General features: G+C 42.3%; 1 protein-coding gene across 4 annotated transcripts in view; it reads right to left on the bottom strand.

The window, feature by feature from the left end:
- MKX (mohawk homeobox) overlaps nt 1-10776 on the bottom strand; it is a 63879-nt gene extending 53103 nt beyond the window's left edge. For 2 of the 4 annotated variants that reach the window (XM_079107827.1, XM_079107828.1), the window contains exons 1-3: nt 10265-10776; nt 7910-8179; nt 5951-6110 (exon numbers count right to left, since the gene is read on the bottom strand). In XM_079107827.1, the coding sequence (XP_078963953.1) occupies nt 5951-6110; nt 7910-8097 (348 nt within the window). In that variant the 5' untranslated portion in view covers nt 8098-8179; nt 10265-10776. Of the gene's footprint in view, nt 1-5950; nt 6111-7909; nt 8262-10264 lie in introns of those variants that run through there. The other 2 variants (XM_079107825.1, XM_079107826.1) reach the window with 2 other exon arrangements.
- Between the last annotated feature and the right edge of the window lie 3742 nt (nt 10777-14518).

Raw genomic sequence — 14518 nt, 5'->3', positions numbered from 1 at the left:
ATTATTGAATAAAACTGTGGTGAATTCTGCTTAAAAAACAAAAAGCAGAATTACATTTTTTTTCTCCCTGTCTCCATGGCTAACACATGATCGTTTTCCCATATAATTTCAGTATGTTCAATATTGCCTCTTTTTGCCTTAAGCAATGATAAAATCCTTTCACATTTATGAGCAAGGTTGTAATATCTCACCATGGCACTGCAGAAGTCTAAGTCTTCGTCAACTTCTTGTCGAGCTGAGCTATTATTACTATGATTCCATCTGACTTTAAATTCTCACTGGGACTACTCATTCAACTACTATATACATTGAGTAGCTTTTGTACATTAGCCATGGTGTTAAGTGCCAGGACTGGATAAGCTTTGTCCCCTGCACCCCAGGAAGGACTAACAGTGATGAATGTGACATGATTAACTGTGATACACAGGTGGTTATTCACTATGGAAGCACGAAGCACCTGGTCCCTTTCTTCATTACAAACTTCCCCTATTCTTCAATTCACTGCCAAAACTTTTGTCCAAGTCCGTATGACTACTAAATAGGAATTTCAGAATAATCATCTTTCAAACTTCCCTACCTTCTGTTCTGTTCTTCTAAGTGGATCTTAACAACCATCATGAACTTCAAACTTTGATGCATCATTTTGACTTAATCACTTAACTTCTTCAAATCCTCGTTAATGTCCTATTATCCTATAACTGTGGTCTAATGACAAGAGATCAGGTTTCCTGTTCTGAATTTGCCAGAAATATGCTGTGTGAATTTAGTGAAGTCATTCGACTTTTCTGAACTTCAAATCCTTCATCTATAAAATGGATTAGATTGTTCATAATATTCTTTCCAACTCTAAAATACTACGACCTGTGAATACAACTCAAGCTCTTGTAGGCCGGAGTTAATTCCCTTTATAGTTGGTACAAATCTACCTTCTGCTCTTACCACTACTCTCTCTCTAGTAATCAGATGTGTGTAATTATGTCCTTCCAAGAACAGCTTGAAACTTCTCCTATGCCTGTATTACTCATATGTAATAGAATCCAAATAGAAAAAGTTCTTATTACTTTCTTTACTAAACAGCATATAATTCAGACTGAACTAGTTAAATATTAACTACTCTAAATTTATACTGTACCCATACAATATAGGGTAAAATCCTATTCTTGTAACACTCTTCATATAAGACAAATGCAATTGCCTTATAAATTTAAAACAATTAGTGAACTATACTTCTAATGTAAAAAAATGAAGCACTTTAAATGTCATGGAGGATTAACTAGTTTTTCACATATAGGGGTTATATCCTTTTTAATGTTTTACATACTCACAATTTTTATCATGTTATAATAGTTATAAATTAGGAAATATTCCAGAAAGATTTGCTGCTACCTAATATAAGCTGTTTCTAAACTGATATCATAAGTCTGACTGGTACCCAATCTGCTAATATATTTACTTTGCCAGTATTTTATTAACAGAAATTTACAGTACAGATGGATATAGTCTGAGGTGTTTAATATCTACTTGCAGTAAGTCCCTGCAAATAGAAGGCAAATCATAGGTTAATGAATTTGCATATCTTTTGCAATTTCTTTCTGATTCATTAGTGCAAATTCCATATTTCACTGAAAGTAAAAATACCAGTTCACATTTTCTCTTTTACATATTATCGATCCCCTCAGGTTGTTATTCAATTCTCTTTAAGTTGTATTTTATATGAAACAGGCCGTTAGCCTCAGGGAGGTTCTAGGACAGCATTTTAAACTCAGTGCTTTAAAAACCTCATATTTTTTAGTGAAACCTTAAAAAGTCAAACATCTAGAAATTGGAAGAGAAAACTAAGCAATTTTCATCATACTCTAACAGAGGTGTTTACATTCATCATATTGACAGAGCAATCATTATAGTGAACCCAAAGGGATAAACTGGCATCTGTCCATCTCTGAACACACTGAACTAACAACCTTCTTCTGAGTTACTCAACTGAAATATGGAGTACTTCATTTCCATACTGTGAGGACTGACACTTGGAAAAATGTGCAAGGGACAATGTGAGATTTTGTTGAATATTTAACAATTACTGTAAGCTTTGTATTATTAAGACCATACATATTTCAGAAGAAAGCACTCAACTCCAAGCAAAAACAGAGTTATGTCAACAGAGGGAGGAAAATCTTGCAACATGAAAGTTTGAAACAAATTGTATGTGGACACATCACAGGAATTTGAGACTTGGATTATAAGAGGAGGAAGTATCAACATGCAATTATTATTCCTTGGTAAATTCCATATACTGAAATAGTACAAACCAATCACCTATGATTTTTTATTATCCCAAAATAAAGCTGTTTATATTTTGAAAGTCCATAGTATGTTTTTATGTTTGAACAATGAACCAAGCATGATGGAATATTTTGTACAGTTCAAGTCAAAGCATGTGCACATACACACATAAAAAAATCTCCCCGTTAATTTTATAAAAGATTTATATCTCATTAAGAAGATGCCAGAATAATAATGCAAATGAGAGTTAAGCATAGTTATAGCAAAGTAGAATAAGCTATTAACTCAAGTGGATACAAATAAATAAAATAAATGAAAGGTGCATGAACATTTCTTTCTGTTCCATTTTTCAGGGATGAAAAAAATGTAGGTGCTGATTAATGCCTTTGGAGCTTCTATTTATCAGAAGTACTAAAAAATCTTTTATCTTTTGAAGTCATCTTTTTATTTCTAGGCTTCAAGGGAGTAGTTGACCAAGTTTCACACCCTTCCTTGTCAATTTAAAAGTAGCAAAATAAAGGAAAATTACTTTGTCTGAAAAGTCTGACACAATCAAAAGGAAAATGTTAAGCATAAAAGAAATTCCCAGAATATAAGGTATTTTTTGTAGTTAAGGAATAAAACAGTGATGCTGACAGCTTGTTAATACAATCTATGAGAAATAGGACATAGGCACTGTAATAAACAAGAAATAAGAGTTGGCCAGAAATACGGGAAACACTCTGAATTTGTCTGAAGACATAGAAGGATGACATATTTTCAGATATTTTGAAAATAAAAGTTTATACTTGTGCTTATTCTGCAGAACCATCATACAGCATTAAGTATAATAAGTTTCCCTCTGTGTACTCTCTATAATGGGATGGGTTTTAAATCTAGAACATCTTTTTAGAGTTCAAGACATTCTTAAGCTGTCAGAAAGGTATGTTGGAAGGCTACATGATCCTTATAGATTTATTTCCCAAAAGGAAGCTATTTACCCTACAAACATGTACAGATAGTTTACTGTATGGAAAGCACTATGCTGGAGTGATATGGCTGTGAACCCCATGAATAAGACATGATACTCTTCTCAAGAAGCCTGACTTCACAGGAGAAACTTATTCACTGGGAGAATCTGACTCATTACATAGACTAATTTGCCAGAATCAAAAGCTTTACTCAGATCACAGTTTTATATATTTTTCCAGATACAGTGTAAAGCATTTACATAATTTATGCAGTTTTCCGTAGAATCAGAATTTGCTTTGTATTTTTATACACATCTTCATATATAGAAATAGTTATGTGTGTTTGTTGTGCATATATTTTTTACACAGACATACAATTGTTCCTAATTGAAAATAACTAGACCCAAACCAGCTTATGTATTAAGGTCCCTCTCTATTTCTATATATTTCAACATTTTCCATTTATCACTTGAAAGTTTAAACTTTACTTATGGTAACATTTGAAAATCATTATACAGGTATCACTTGTTATAAATTATCTTTGCCCCACTTAAAAACTGCATATTTTTGTTCATCTTTATTTTCTAAGAACTAGAGTAAGAGAAAGGAAAGAGTGTTGAATGAAAATCTCATATAAGTTAGAAAAATGTAATAGCCTTACCAAATTCAAACTGCAAGAAGAATTGCTATTTGTATTCAAACTATCAAATAATTTGAGTACGTATTAAAATTATAACTGGGCTGGGGATATAGCTCAGTTGGTAGAGTGCTTGCTTTGCATGCACAAGGCCCTGGGTTCAATCCAGAGCATCACACACACACACACACACAAAAGAGTAAAATTATAACTACTCATAATGCAGCTCAACAAAACTACATAAAAAAATTAAATATCTCTCCTAATGACAAGTATTCTTTTTTTATAACAAGGAAGTTCTAAAATGTCAAATATTTTTACTTTCTCTATGAAAGAATGACAAGAAAAGCATTAAAAAGGAACCATATAATCAACCAAAACAATATTTTATTGACACCATTGTAAAATATTCAAACAACTCTATCAATTAGTGTATGTTCAAAATAAGTAGCATACCTGTTCAAACTGAAATTGGAGCATATGCTTTTATTTTCATAAGCAAGTTTTTCTGATTGTAATAATTTACTTAGAAATTACCCTTGTAAATCACTTCCATAGTTTTATGTTAAACAGATAGCAAGCCAAGAACACTAAGTTAATTTTTCCCTCCAGTGCCACAGCAAATAACTAATAATAAAATTTCCTGTTAATAGGAAGAAAAACAGATGTTTCTCTCTACAACTGTATTCTGAAAATAAACAGAAAAATACATATTAGAATTTTGATCAGCCTGACTAGAGGCCAACTTTCATGCTTGTCAAACTTTCCAGTAATTCCTAAATGGCAAAAAGTGTCTGGGAAACATTTTTAATTTTATCATTTTTTAAAATTTGGGGGTTCCCCTTACTGTAAATTTAATGGAATGTCCAAATTTTCACAATTTCCGCCACGGAGTACTGTAATATATACAATTTCCTCGTCCATCAAGCTCTTACTTCTCTTTTTAAATCTATCTGTTCTGTTTGCATGTATAAAAGTTCATGCCACCACGTTTATTAAAGAAAACTGGTGTGATGGTAAAAGCATTTGATCTGGAATTATATTATTGTTTTATTTCCAGGTCTACCTCCACCCCTTACACTTAACTTCCTTAGGCCTTGGTTATGCCACCCATAAAATGTTCATAATATTAACTGCTTTATATCATCCTGTTTTGTGAATAGCAAATAAGATTATGTTCAGAAAAGCTAGTCAAATGTGAAGTCGTGTTTGTTCACTGGAGAAGAAACAAGCTTGCACCATTTCTCTACACTTGACAAAGTAACCCAACCATCTGAAATCTGAAATCGTCCTCTCCTTAAGCCCAACGGAAAAGCACCAGCAGCAAAATACTGAGGATTCCATCTAATACTATGATGATACTTCCCATATATAAAAAAAAAAAATACCCTAAACCACTTCCTGTCTTTCCTTTTTCCTTCCATCTTTCCTCCTACCCTCTGTCATTGGTAATTTTGAAGTTTATTCTGTATTCGAGCTTTAATATGCGGCTCCAATATGCTGCACCATGCTCTCTGGTTCTCAAAGCTGGGTCCAGGACTAGTTGCGTTCAGGACTGTCAGCTTCTGCAACACCTGAGAACTTGTCAGAAATGCAAATTATCATCGGCCCACCCCGGATCTACTGAATCTAGAATTGCGGGGTGTGGCAATAAACAAGCCTGCAGGCGATTTTGATGCACACTAAGGTTTTAAAATTACTTGTGGATGGCACCATCTGAATCCATCATAACGTGGCTCTAAAGTCCAGATTTCCAACTTCCTTCTCATACCTCCACAGTTGACCTTCCATTCCTCTAACAGTTCATCCTTCAATCCCTCCTGAACCGATCATTTGCATTGAAATGATAGATGAGAAGAAACTCTGAAATTTTCCCTACAGTCAAATTCTGCACCTGTGCCTACTCCTCAACATCCTCAGACGCAAAGCCAAGGTTTCTTGACCCGCCCTTCCCTCCGCTGGGCTCCAGTCGACCCCAGGGAGAGGCGCCACCTGCAGAACCGTACAAAAACTAAGTGTACAGGCTCCTCAGCCGCTCGCAGTGAAACGGATCGGATCCGGGGCTTTGATAAGTCGCGATTACCTGCACTAGCGTCATTTGTGAGCCGAGAGCCAGGAGAATCTTCTCGGTCTTGGTGGGGTACGGATTGTCACGGTGCTTGTAAAGCCACTGCTTGAGAGGCCTCGCCATGTCTTGCAGGGCCTGTCGCTTGTGTCTCACCTTCCCGCCATTCTGCCGAGCCCTGGGACACAGGGAAAAGAGGCCGCGGTGAGCGGAGCCATTTGGGGGCTGTGAGTTAGAACCCTCTACTCCAGGACGCATTTCTGGGGCCGTAGCCCGCATCTGGTGGTCAATGGTGGAGGAGCTGCAGCCTGGTACAGCAGAGCACCTCAGCTCGGTTGTACGCCCGGGCTCTGCGTTACCCCGAGGTTGGGGCAAAGCAAGGGAAGAAAGTCACACGATTTCTGGGTGGAGTATCAGCTCCTCAGCGTCTTTCTTTGAAATAGCCTGCTTGTCGCAGAGGGTCATATGGCAGTGCAGGACAGGACTCTGTTTTACTTGAAAGGCGGGATATCGCGAACCCAGCAACTCAGATGTTCAGGGGATCAGGTTAAGTGATTTAAAGAAAACTGTTATTAAGATTGCAGGTCTGGAAAACTGAACTGATTGTAACTCGTCCTTTGCCCGCTAGCACCACGCCCTTGAGCGGCCCTGGCACCATCAGCAGAGTTGGGTCAGCCGCTCGCTTTCCAACGTCCTTTCAGGGAACTCCCTTCTGTCTGGCACCCCGGGTTTCAGTCACTTGTGGTCAAGGAAAAGGTCACCCACTGGAGGGCAGGAATAAAACAAAGAATGATGGCCGCTCCAGCTCTCGGAGCTCTCATATTCTTCTTCTGATCCTTTGGGGGAAGGGGGAACTTTCCAAAGGAAAGGTTTGTGGAAGATGGATGCGGAATCTAAAAATCGCTCTGAGGATCTTTTCCCGACTAATGGAGGGCGAAAAGTATGAAAAGTTCTGACTCATCAGGTAAAGTAAAAAGACCCCAGGTAAAGCAAATTCGAAGTGGAGGAGGCAGAACAGCCAAGAGCCTGAAGCCGGACTTCTGGCGCTGCGCTCCCCGCAGGCTCCGGGAGGTGTCGCCCCGCAGCCGCCAGCGCGCTGGGTCGCTTCATGGAGCTCGTGCGCCTGCGCCTCTGCCCTGCCTTCTGGGCTTCTGCCTCTTTAAACACTTTGAAATGCAATTCCATCCGAACCACTGGTAGTAACATTTTGACGAAACTTAATCTCTATTTTACTAACCAGCAACGCCGCAGAACAAGCAGCTGATGCAATCGTTCAGGTGGAGGTGGCCAGGACGTCCGCCCCTCCCCAGCGGGGCCCCTCCAGGAATCGCCGGGACCTGGCCGGGTGGAGACTGCCCTCCAAGCCCTGGCAGCGGTAGCAGATGGCCCACCCGCAAGCTTCCCAGCACCCCACTCACCCCGCTAAACCGAAAGCCGGCGGCAGGCCCCGGGCCTTCCCCTCCGGGTTCGCTGCGGGCCCCGCCGAGCTGCGAGCGCTCCTGGGACGCCCTGCGGAAGTCGACCTTCCCAACACCTAGCACAAGGCCAGGCGAGCCGCGGGGTCTCCGCCAGGGCCGCCAGTGACAGGAAGCCTCTAATGCTGAACTGGGAATCCCCGACTACTTAACCCTGCTCTATTCCTCTGCATCCCGCTCAGGCCCTTCTGTGTTCGCGGCACCCGGCAGGGCAGAAACTACCCTAAGGTCCAGGTAGCAGAAGACTGGGGACAGTTCCAACTCAGTTTCCGACACCCCTCTTTGGAACCGTTCTAACGAACTGATCCCTCATGCTTTGAGAGGCTTACCCCTCAAAATAAGGACGCACGGGCCTAGAAGGAGCCCATCTGCCCTCTTGGGAGAACTCTGGGACCTCGACCTGCGGGTCAGTTTCCACTAGACTCCTGTGTGGTTCTCCCCCCTCCCCAACACCACCCCTCCCGGTTGCAGGCCGATAGTGCCCCCGGGAGCGTAGGCATACCCGGTCCTTCGGTGTCTCAGGCCGAGGTTGTCCTTGAGGGGCGGGCCGTCGGGAATGCCCACCTCGGGACGGGCGTGTGGACTGTCCAGGACACCGCCATAGGGCCGACCGCCCCGCTCCCGCTCTGGAGCGCCTCGATCCTCAAAAAGCACCGCGCCGCTGAGCTTGTTGAAGACGATAGTGTTCATGGTGCGGGTTGGTAGGGACGCGTGGCGCGGCCGCAGCGCCTTGGAGCCGGGCCGCCAGGAGCTCCGCAACAGGGCTCGGGTTCTAGGAGATAAAGGTGCATCACGTTACTCGCTGACAGTACTCAGATTCCTGCAGGTCCTGGGCCCTGAATTTGGCAGGGGAGACAGGCTGCGGAGTTGAGGGGCGGAGCTGCACCGCAGCTTCTGGACCAGGGAACGCCCGCCTCTTCCTACCTGGCTATCCTCCCCTTCCACCCCACAAACACCATCACCATCACACAATCACGGGACAGGTCCCCACCCTTCTCCTTGCTCGGGCGATGAAGCACCCACCTCCGCCTCTAGGAACTTCAAACATGAATAATTTACCCACGGAGGCACAGGAAAGTAATTCCCAAACAAGACTATAGATCTTTGGGAGAAGTACACTCAGAATAGCGGACCATGATAGGCTAAGGGCACCGCGTGTTATTTAATCACAATATCAGATTAAAGACACTGGGGTCGTCCGGAGGGGTTGGAAGAAAGGCAAGAGTTAGGGTGATGTGAACAACTGCATTTGCAAGACTTAGTTAATGAGTCACAGGCCATATCGGGATTTCAGAGTTTTTCATGTGTTCTAGATCCTGAATGGTTTGGTTGAAACCCCTGAGTCTTTCGGTTGTGGTCCCTGGGTTGGGGTAAGGGTAGGGGAAAGTAAGGAACGGCCTCCAGAATTAGAAAGCTAAGTGGCATCAGGGACAAACATTCTCCCCACCCCCTCAGTCTTCCTATCATCCCGTTGGAGGACGCTTAGGGTTCTGATAGGTTCAAGACACCTGGGTCCGAGTCCCCGGGTTACTGTAGCCAGCGTTGTGCAGGTGGGAGATCAGAGATCCGGAGCCCATTTCAGAGGCTGAAAAGGTATCAGAAGCGTAAACAGGAGGCGGCGTGGATAGCGCATCCCTCAGCCTGAGGCTTCCTAGGTCAGCGAAAGCCTGCAGTTTACCTCCAGAGTTGCCGCCCGCCACGCGCGGACCTCCAGATCCAGCTTGTGCAGCCAGAAGACACCCCAATTATCACCCCGAGGTGCGCGGACGCCCTCGCCCACCCCTTCTCTCCGCCTTAAGCTTCTGGGCAGCTCCCTTTTCCTCAGAGCTGTCTCCACTTCGCTGCCAACGCCCCCTCAATCCGCCGCGCGCGCTACTGGCTGCAACCCCCACCCACACACACTCACAAACACACATTCACTACCTCACGGAGATCCTACACTCGCCAACGCCCCCCGCCCCGCCCTCCGGCCACTGCAGCAGCGGCCACGCGCGACATTTAGGGCCATAGCCACAGCGATTAAACGACAGCCACCATCACTATTCGTCAGGAAGCTAAAGTCAGACCTCTGCTGGCTGTCGCGTGTCCCCTAGGACTGAGTCCTCCCGTGCAAACAGGTACGTGCTTGGGATGTGCACACAGCCTCAGCAGTAAGTGTCAAAGCAAATTTTCGTGCGCAAAGTTCCTCTTCTACAGTCACTTTCTTTTTAAACCACTGCGCTTAGTGATTTGCGTTCATTCTGCTTTATTTTATACAAGACATCCCACCCCAGACGCTCCATCTGTCCCCATCCCAGCCCTGTCCTCCTATATGCAAGGGTGTGCTTTCTCCTAGAGACCATGGCGAGGTTTACCTTTTCCGACACTTAACACGCAAAAATTGCAACCACGGACTCCCCGCGCGGTGTGGGTCTGCGGACAGCAGGCACAGTGGTAGGAGGTGGCAAAGGTCCCAGAGTTTGGTCCCATTGCAGTGGGTCCGGGGGCGCGTGATCAACGGTTCTTAACTCTCCCCAGGATTCCCCGAGGGGTTCCCACCGCCTTTACTTGGCTCTTGCGTTCCACACTTATTCAATTCACCCCAAATTGTGCTGGGAAGTGATCTGCCCCGCCCAAGGCCAGCCAATAATTTTAAAGAAAAGGATGAGGGGCCAAGTGGGTTTTCAGGCTCTTAGCAGACCCTCAGGCCACCCTTGACCACCACCTGGGCGCATCCCAACCAGACTTCGGAGAAAAGTGGGGGGAGGGCTGGGAGAGCCTAGGCTCTCCAGGGCAGAAGAAAGGGGAAGCTGCAGAGTCAGAGCAAGCCTCACGTTTCGCGGTACCAGGAGAGAACACAGCGGCGCAAGGTCTGTACCTGTAGCAACCGGTCCCGCGGCCGGCGGCAGGGCGGCTGGCTCTCCCACCTCGAGGCTAGGCGCATTCCCATCCCCGCCGCATGTTCGCCGCGCGGTCTTCAGCGCGCTCGCCGCCGCCACCACCGTCGACTCGGCTTTATTTACCCAGACGGGCGCGCGCGGCCCGGGAACAGGAATACGGAGGCCTTCTCATGTTTCCTGACTGCCTGGCCCAGCCGGCGAACATCCTGCGGGCGCAGTATCCATGTTCCCGGGCCGGCGAAGAGGAAGCGTCCGCGCCCGCCGGGCCGCTGGAGCTGCTGTTAACCCCTAGGAGAAAAGCCGCCGCCCGGGCGCCGCTGGGGAGCCCCCGGCCCGCGGAGTCCTCCCCTGCCAGGCGCAGCTCCCAGAGCCCCTGACCTTGCAATCGCGGAGCAAAAGGGGCTATTTCCTTCGCACTTATGCGAGAAATTGGAGAAGCCGCCGGGAGCGCTCGGCTCCTGCTCGGGGAGCTGAGAGGCTGTGGTGCAAATCCACTTCGAGTGCTGGAAATTTCACCGCGCGTGGCTAGTCGGAAGAGGCCACTGTGACGCGCGCTATATTTTCCTTGAGATTAGCTGAAGTTAGAAATCTGATTTGCGTCTCCAACGCATGAGCGTAGAGGTTCTTGTGTCCTGGGAGCCTCTTTTCTGGTGTCACTGGATTTCTTGAAGTCCTGGCTATCTAAGTCAAGGGCAGACATACTCCTGAGACAAGCGCTGAAGAAGTTGCACCCGCCACATGCATAGGAATGGCGGAAGGCAAAGATGGGTCAAGGCGAGCCCAGGTGCCTAAGCTAGGGTGACCCAAGTGTGGAAGAGATTGAGAGCCCAGAACCAGCGATCTGTATGCATCAAAGAGAAAGGAACTTGGAAAAAATCTCGAGCTAGGACATAGTGTAAAGAGGGAGAATGACTACCAGAATCTCTTATCGATGATACTTTGCTACCCACCAAATATGAGCAACCAAGCTCCAGCTTAGGGGTATCTGTAAGCTCAGAGTTTCTGGCAGCTTAGAATATCCCTAAGGCGCTGAGCATCAAGCCGCTGCGCTCTGGATGCCTATCCTGCTGCTCCTGTGACACCTTTCATCTTTTTTAAGAGCGAAAGTAGATTCCCCCAAATTTAAAAGACATAGCATTATTTGCCCTTTTATCCTTTTTAAAGATGACTGGCCAGTGCTGAGGTAGGGGCCCACCTAAGCATTTTTCTTTATTGTATCCTAGAAGTGTTTGAAATATACACTAAAACTGATCTTTCCAAGAATAATCACATCCTCGAATTTTCAAATCTATCATCTCCCAAAATATGTGACAGGAAACCAGGCAGTGACACAATCTAAAGCGGCTAGGAGGGTGGGTTTACATTTTTGCTCACCAGAAAGATACATGTTATCATTTGATCACGTTTCCCAATCTCCTTGGTTCTCCTTTAATACAGGACTTGTCCTTGCAGAGCTCAAGGCTATTCTTTGTCTCTGCACTTGTAGAGTCGGTTCAATAACAGGCTTCGCTGTAGAAACTAAAGACAGGGACACATCACAAGTTTTCAGTCATTGATTTTTTTAGCAAGTATGTTTTAGAACAGAAGTAGGTCTAACTGACAATTCATAGGAAGAAAGAGTCCCATACTCTTTTATGGTCTCTATGAGTGATAATGGTCACCAGACACTTTAATGAAATCAGTTGTAAATGGCTCTCTGATGTATTCTTTTTGATCAGCTTTCCCAGTCCAAGTAAAGCAACAACATGTATGCAGTTCCTTGCAATTTCATAATATTCTGATTATTGAGCTGTATGCTATGTAGTACATGCTAGTATAAGACAAATGAATTTTGTTCTTTTAGTACTTTAACAAGTGCTAAAATTTACTTTGTAAATTTTGTAAATTTATGAAGTATTTACAAATTTTTAAAATGCATTTTTGAGGACTTGGATTTAAGATATTTTGACATGTAAGCTTTGTTTTCTTGGAGCTTGAAATAAAATAAACAGCAAAAATGTCTTGCAAATCTATTTTATTTGGTATAGGAATAATACACAGCTTAGTCTCAGGTAATGTCATTGAAACTAATATATGATAATTCCTTTAAACTGTAGTATAATAATTAGAATCCATACTAAAATGAAAGAACAATGGAGTGTCCATTTTAAAAATGAAAGAGTGTGAAGAATCCCTCTCTGCTAAGCAAATGGGCATTTATTTTGTAATAGACCAAAATTTTACTTTTACAATGTTTATCCTCCATGCAAGAAGAAAGTTTTTTCTTCATCCACAATTTAAATATATTTATTATATTAGATTTCACCTTTTTTCAAAATTGCATTTTACTCAGCTTCTTATGGTATATTCCAATCTCAATCTATGAAATGCTGAATTATAACCTTCAGAAGTAAAACTTCCAATATTGACAACACTGTTATAAAATTTCAGAAAATATTTGTAGTTTTGGGAGATGGTCTTAAGTAGGGGAAAGTAAAAAGAAAAAGAAAACTTAGACCAAAAGTCAGAAAACTTGAGTCCTAAACCTAATTCTGGTTGATCTGATGTTGGTTTAGCCTGAATTTACTCCAGTATGAAATGAAGATGATAACTTTTCCACAAGCTTGCTTCACACTATTATTATGGTATTTTTTTTAAATGTGAAAGTAATATATTACTGTTGCTGAAACTAGAAAGATGTTAAATAAGAACACTTGGCAGAAATTTTAATTCCATTAAATATAAATATATGTGATTTTTACTTTCTAGCAACGTAAGAAAGCCTTCAGTTTTAGCATTTTGATATTTTTACCAAGGTACCCTTATATTTCAGAATAAATATAAGTCAAAGTGTTTAAAAATAATGAGTGCTTTTAAAATCCCTTTTCCAATTATTACTTATAGGCAGGGAATGGCCAAATGATATAAAGTAGTGAGTTTCTGCCTAAATGTTGTAAAAGAGCAAATTAATTAACAAATAGCAAGTTCACCTCACACTTAGCCAATCTGACTTGTAGAGCTATATGTGTCAGAGTGCTTAAGTGGAACAACATGATCAGTGGTGAAAGACACAAGCACATTGTAAGCAAACTAGTAGAATGTGGCCTCAGAATATCTTACAAGGTATTTTTGATTAGTTTGTAATTTAATTTTAATTGCTTAATGAACACCTTATGTCAGAGGTCTTTTCCATAAATTAACTCTCAATCAAGCAATCGAGTGCAAGTGAAAGTCCCTATAGGCCTCCTCCCATCCAATCATGTCCTGCCAAGGAACCACCAAGGGATGGCTACTGTCCATTTGATGTCCATCCCTGTGACCCTTTTCTGTATATACATAAACATAAGATTATAGTTTTGTTTTATGAGTTTTTTTAAATAAATGAGACCATACCGTATTTAAGTTACACACTCACACAGACAGTATTAAAATGCTTGCTTTTTCACTCAATGATTTATTTCAGAGTTCTTTCCTATTAGTGTGTATAACCATAACTCTTTTAAACAATTATATAATGAGGTGTGTATTTAATCATTCCTCTATGAACATTTCTCTTTCTAATTTCCATTATTATGAACTTGTGAACAAATTTGTACAGATTGCTTCTGAACATCCTTAAGTATTCCTGTAGGGATAGCTACATGAAAGTAGAACTGCTAGATTGAAAGAAACATAGTTTTTAAATTTCGATAAATCCAAATTCCCTTCAACTTATACTCCCACTGATGAGTCTCCACTTCCTAACGTGCTACACAGCATTGCATAGATTCAGTCTTTATTGTGTTTACCTAAATATGTAATGAGCAAAATAATGTCTCATTCAAGAACCTTTTCCCTTTTAAGACATTTTATTTCTTAATTGAATTGCCTTTGCCTACACTCTTATTTGATGCCTTATCAGTTTAAAAATCTCATTAGTAAATCCTTATTCCATGATATATACTCTTTATGTATTTGTAAATATATTATCTGTTCTGTGTCTTACCTTTTGCCTATTTTGTCTTTGTCTTCCAGAAGGCTTAAACATAAATATAGGTCAGGTTCTGTCTTTTCTTTTCTGGATTCCTGGTTCTGTGCCTCGTTTAAGAAGACTTTTACTGTATTTTCTTATAATACTTTTAGAAAATGTTTTCACTTGGTTCTTTAATCCTTCTGAAATTCATTTGTGTATGTTGTGAGGTAGAAATTTAACTTGAATTTTTAAAATTTCCAATTGAATAGCTGATTATTCCTATGGAATATATTAAATAATT

This window comes from Sciurus vulgaris (genome assembly GCF_902686455.1).
Source record: "Sciurus vulgaris genome assembly, chromosome: 12".
NCBI classification, from domain to species: Eukaryota; Metazoa; Chordata; class Mammalia; order Rodentia; family Sciuridae; genus Sciurus; species Sciurus vulgaris.
The sequence above is the reverse complement of the archived record's forward strand: the minus strand, read 5'-3'. Positions and strand labels throughout refer to the sequence as shown.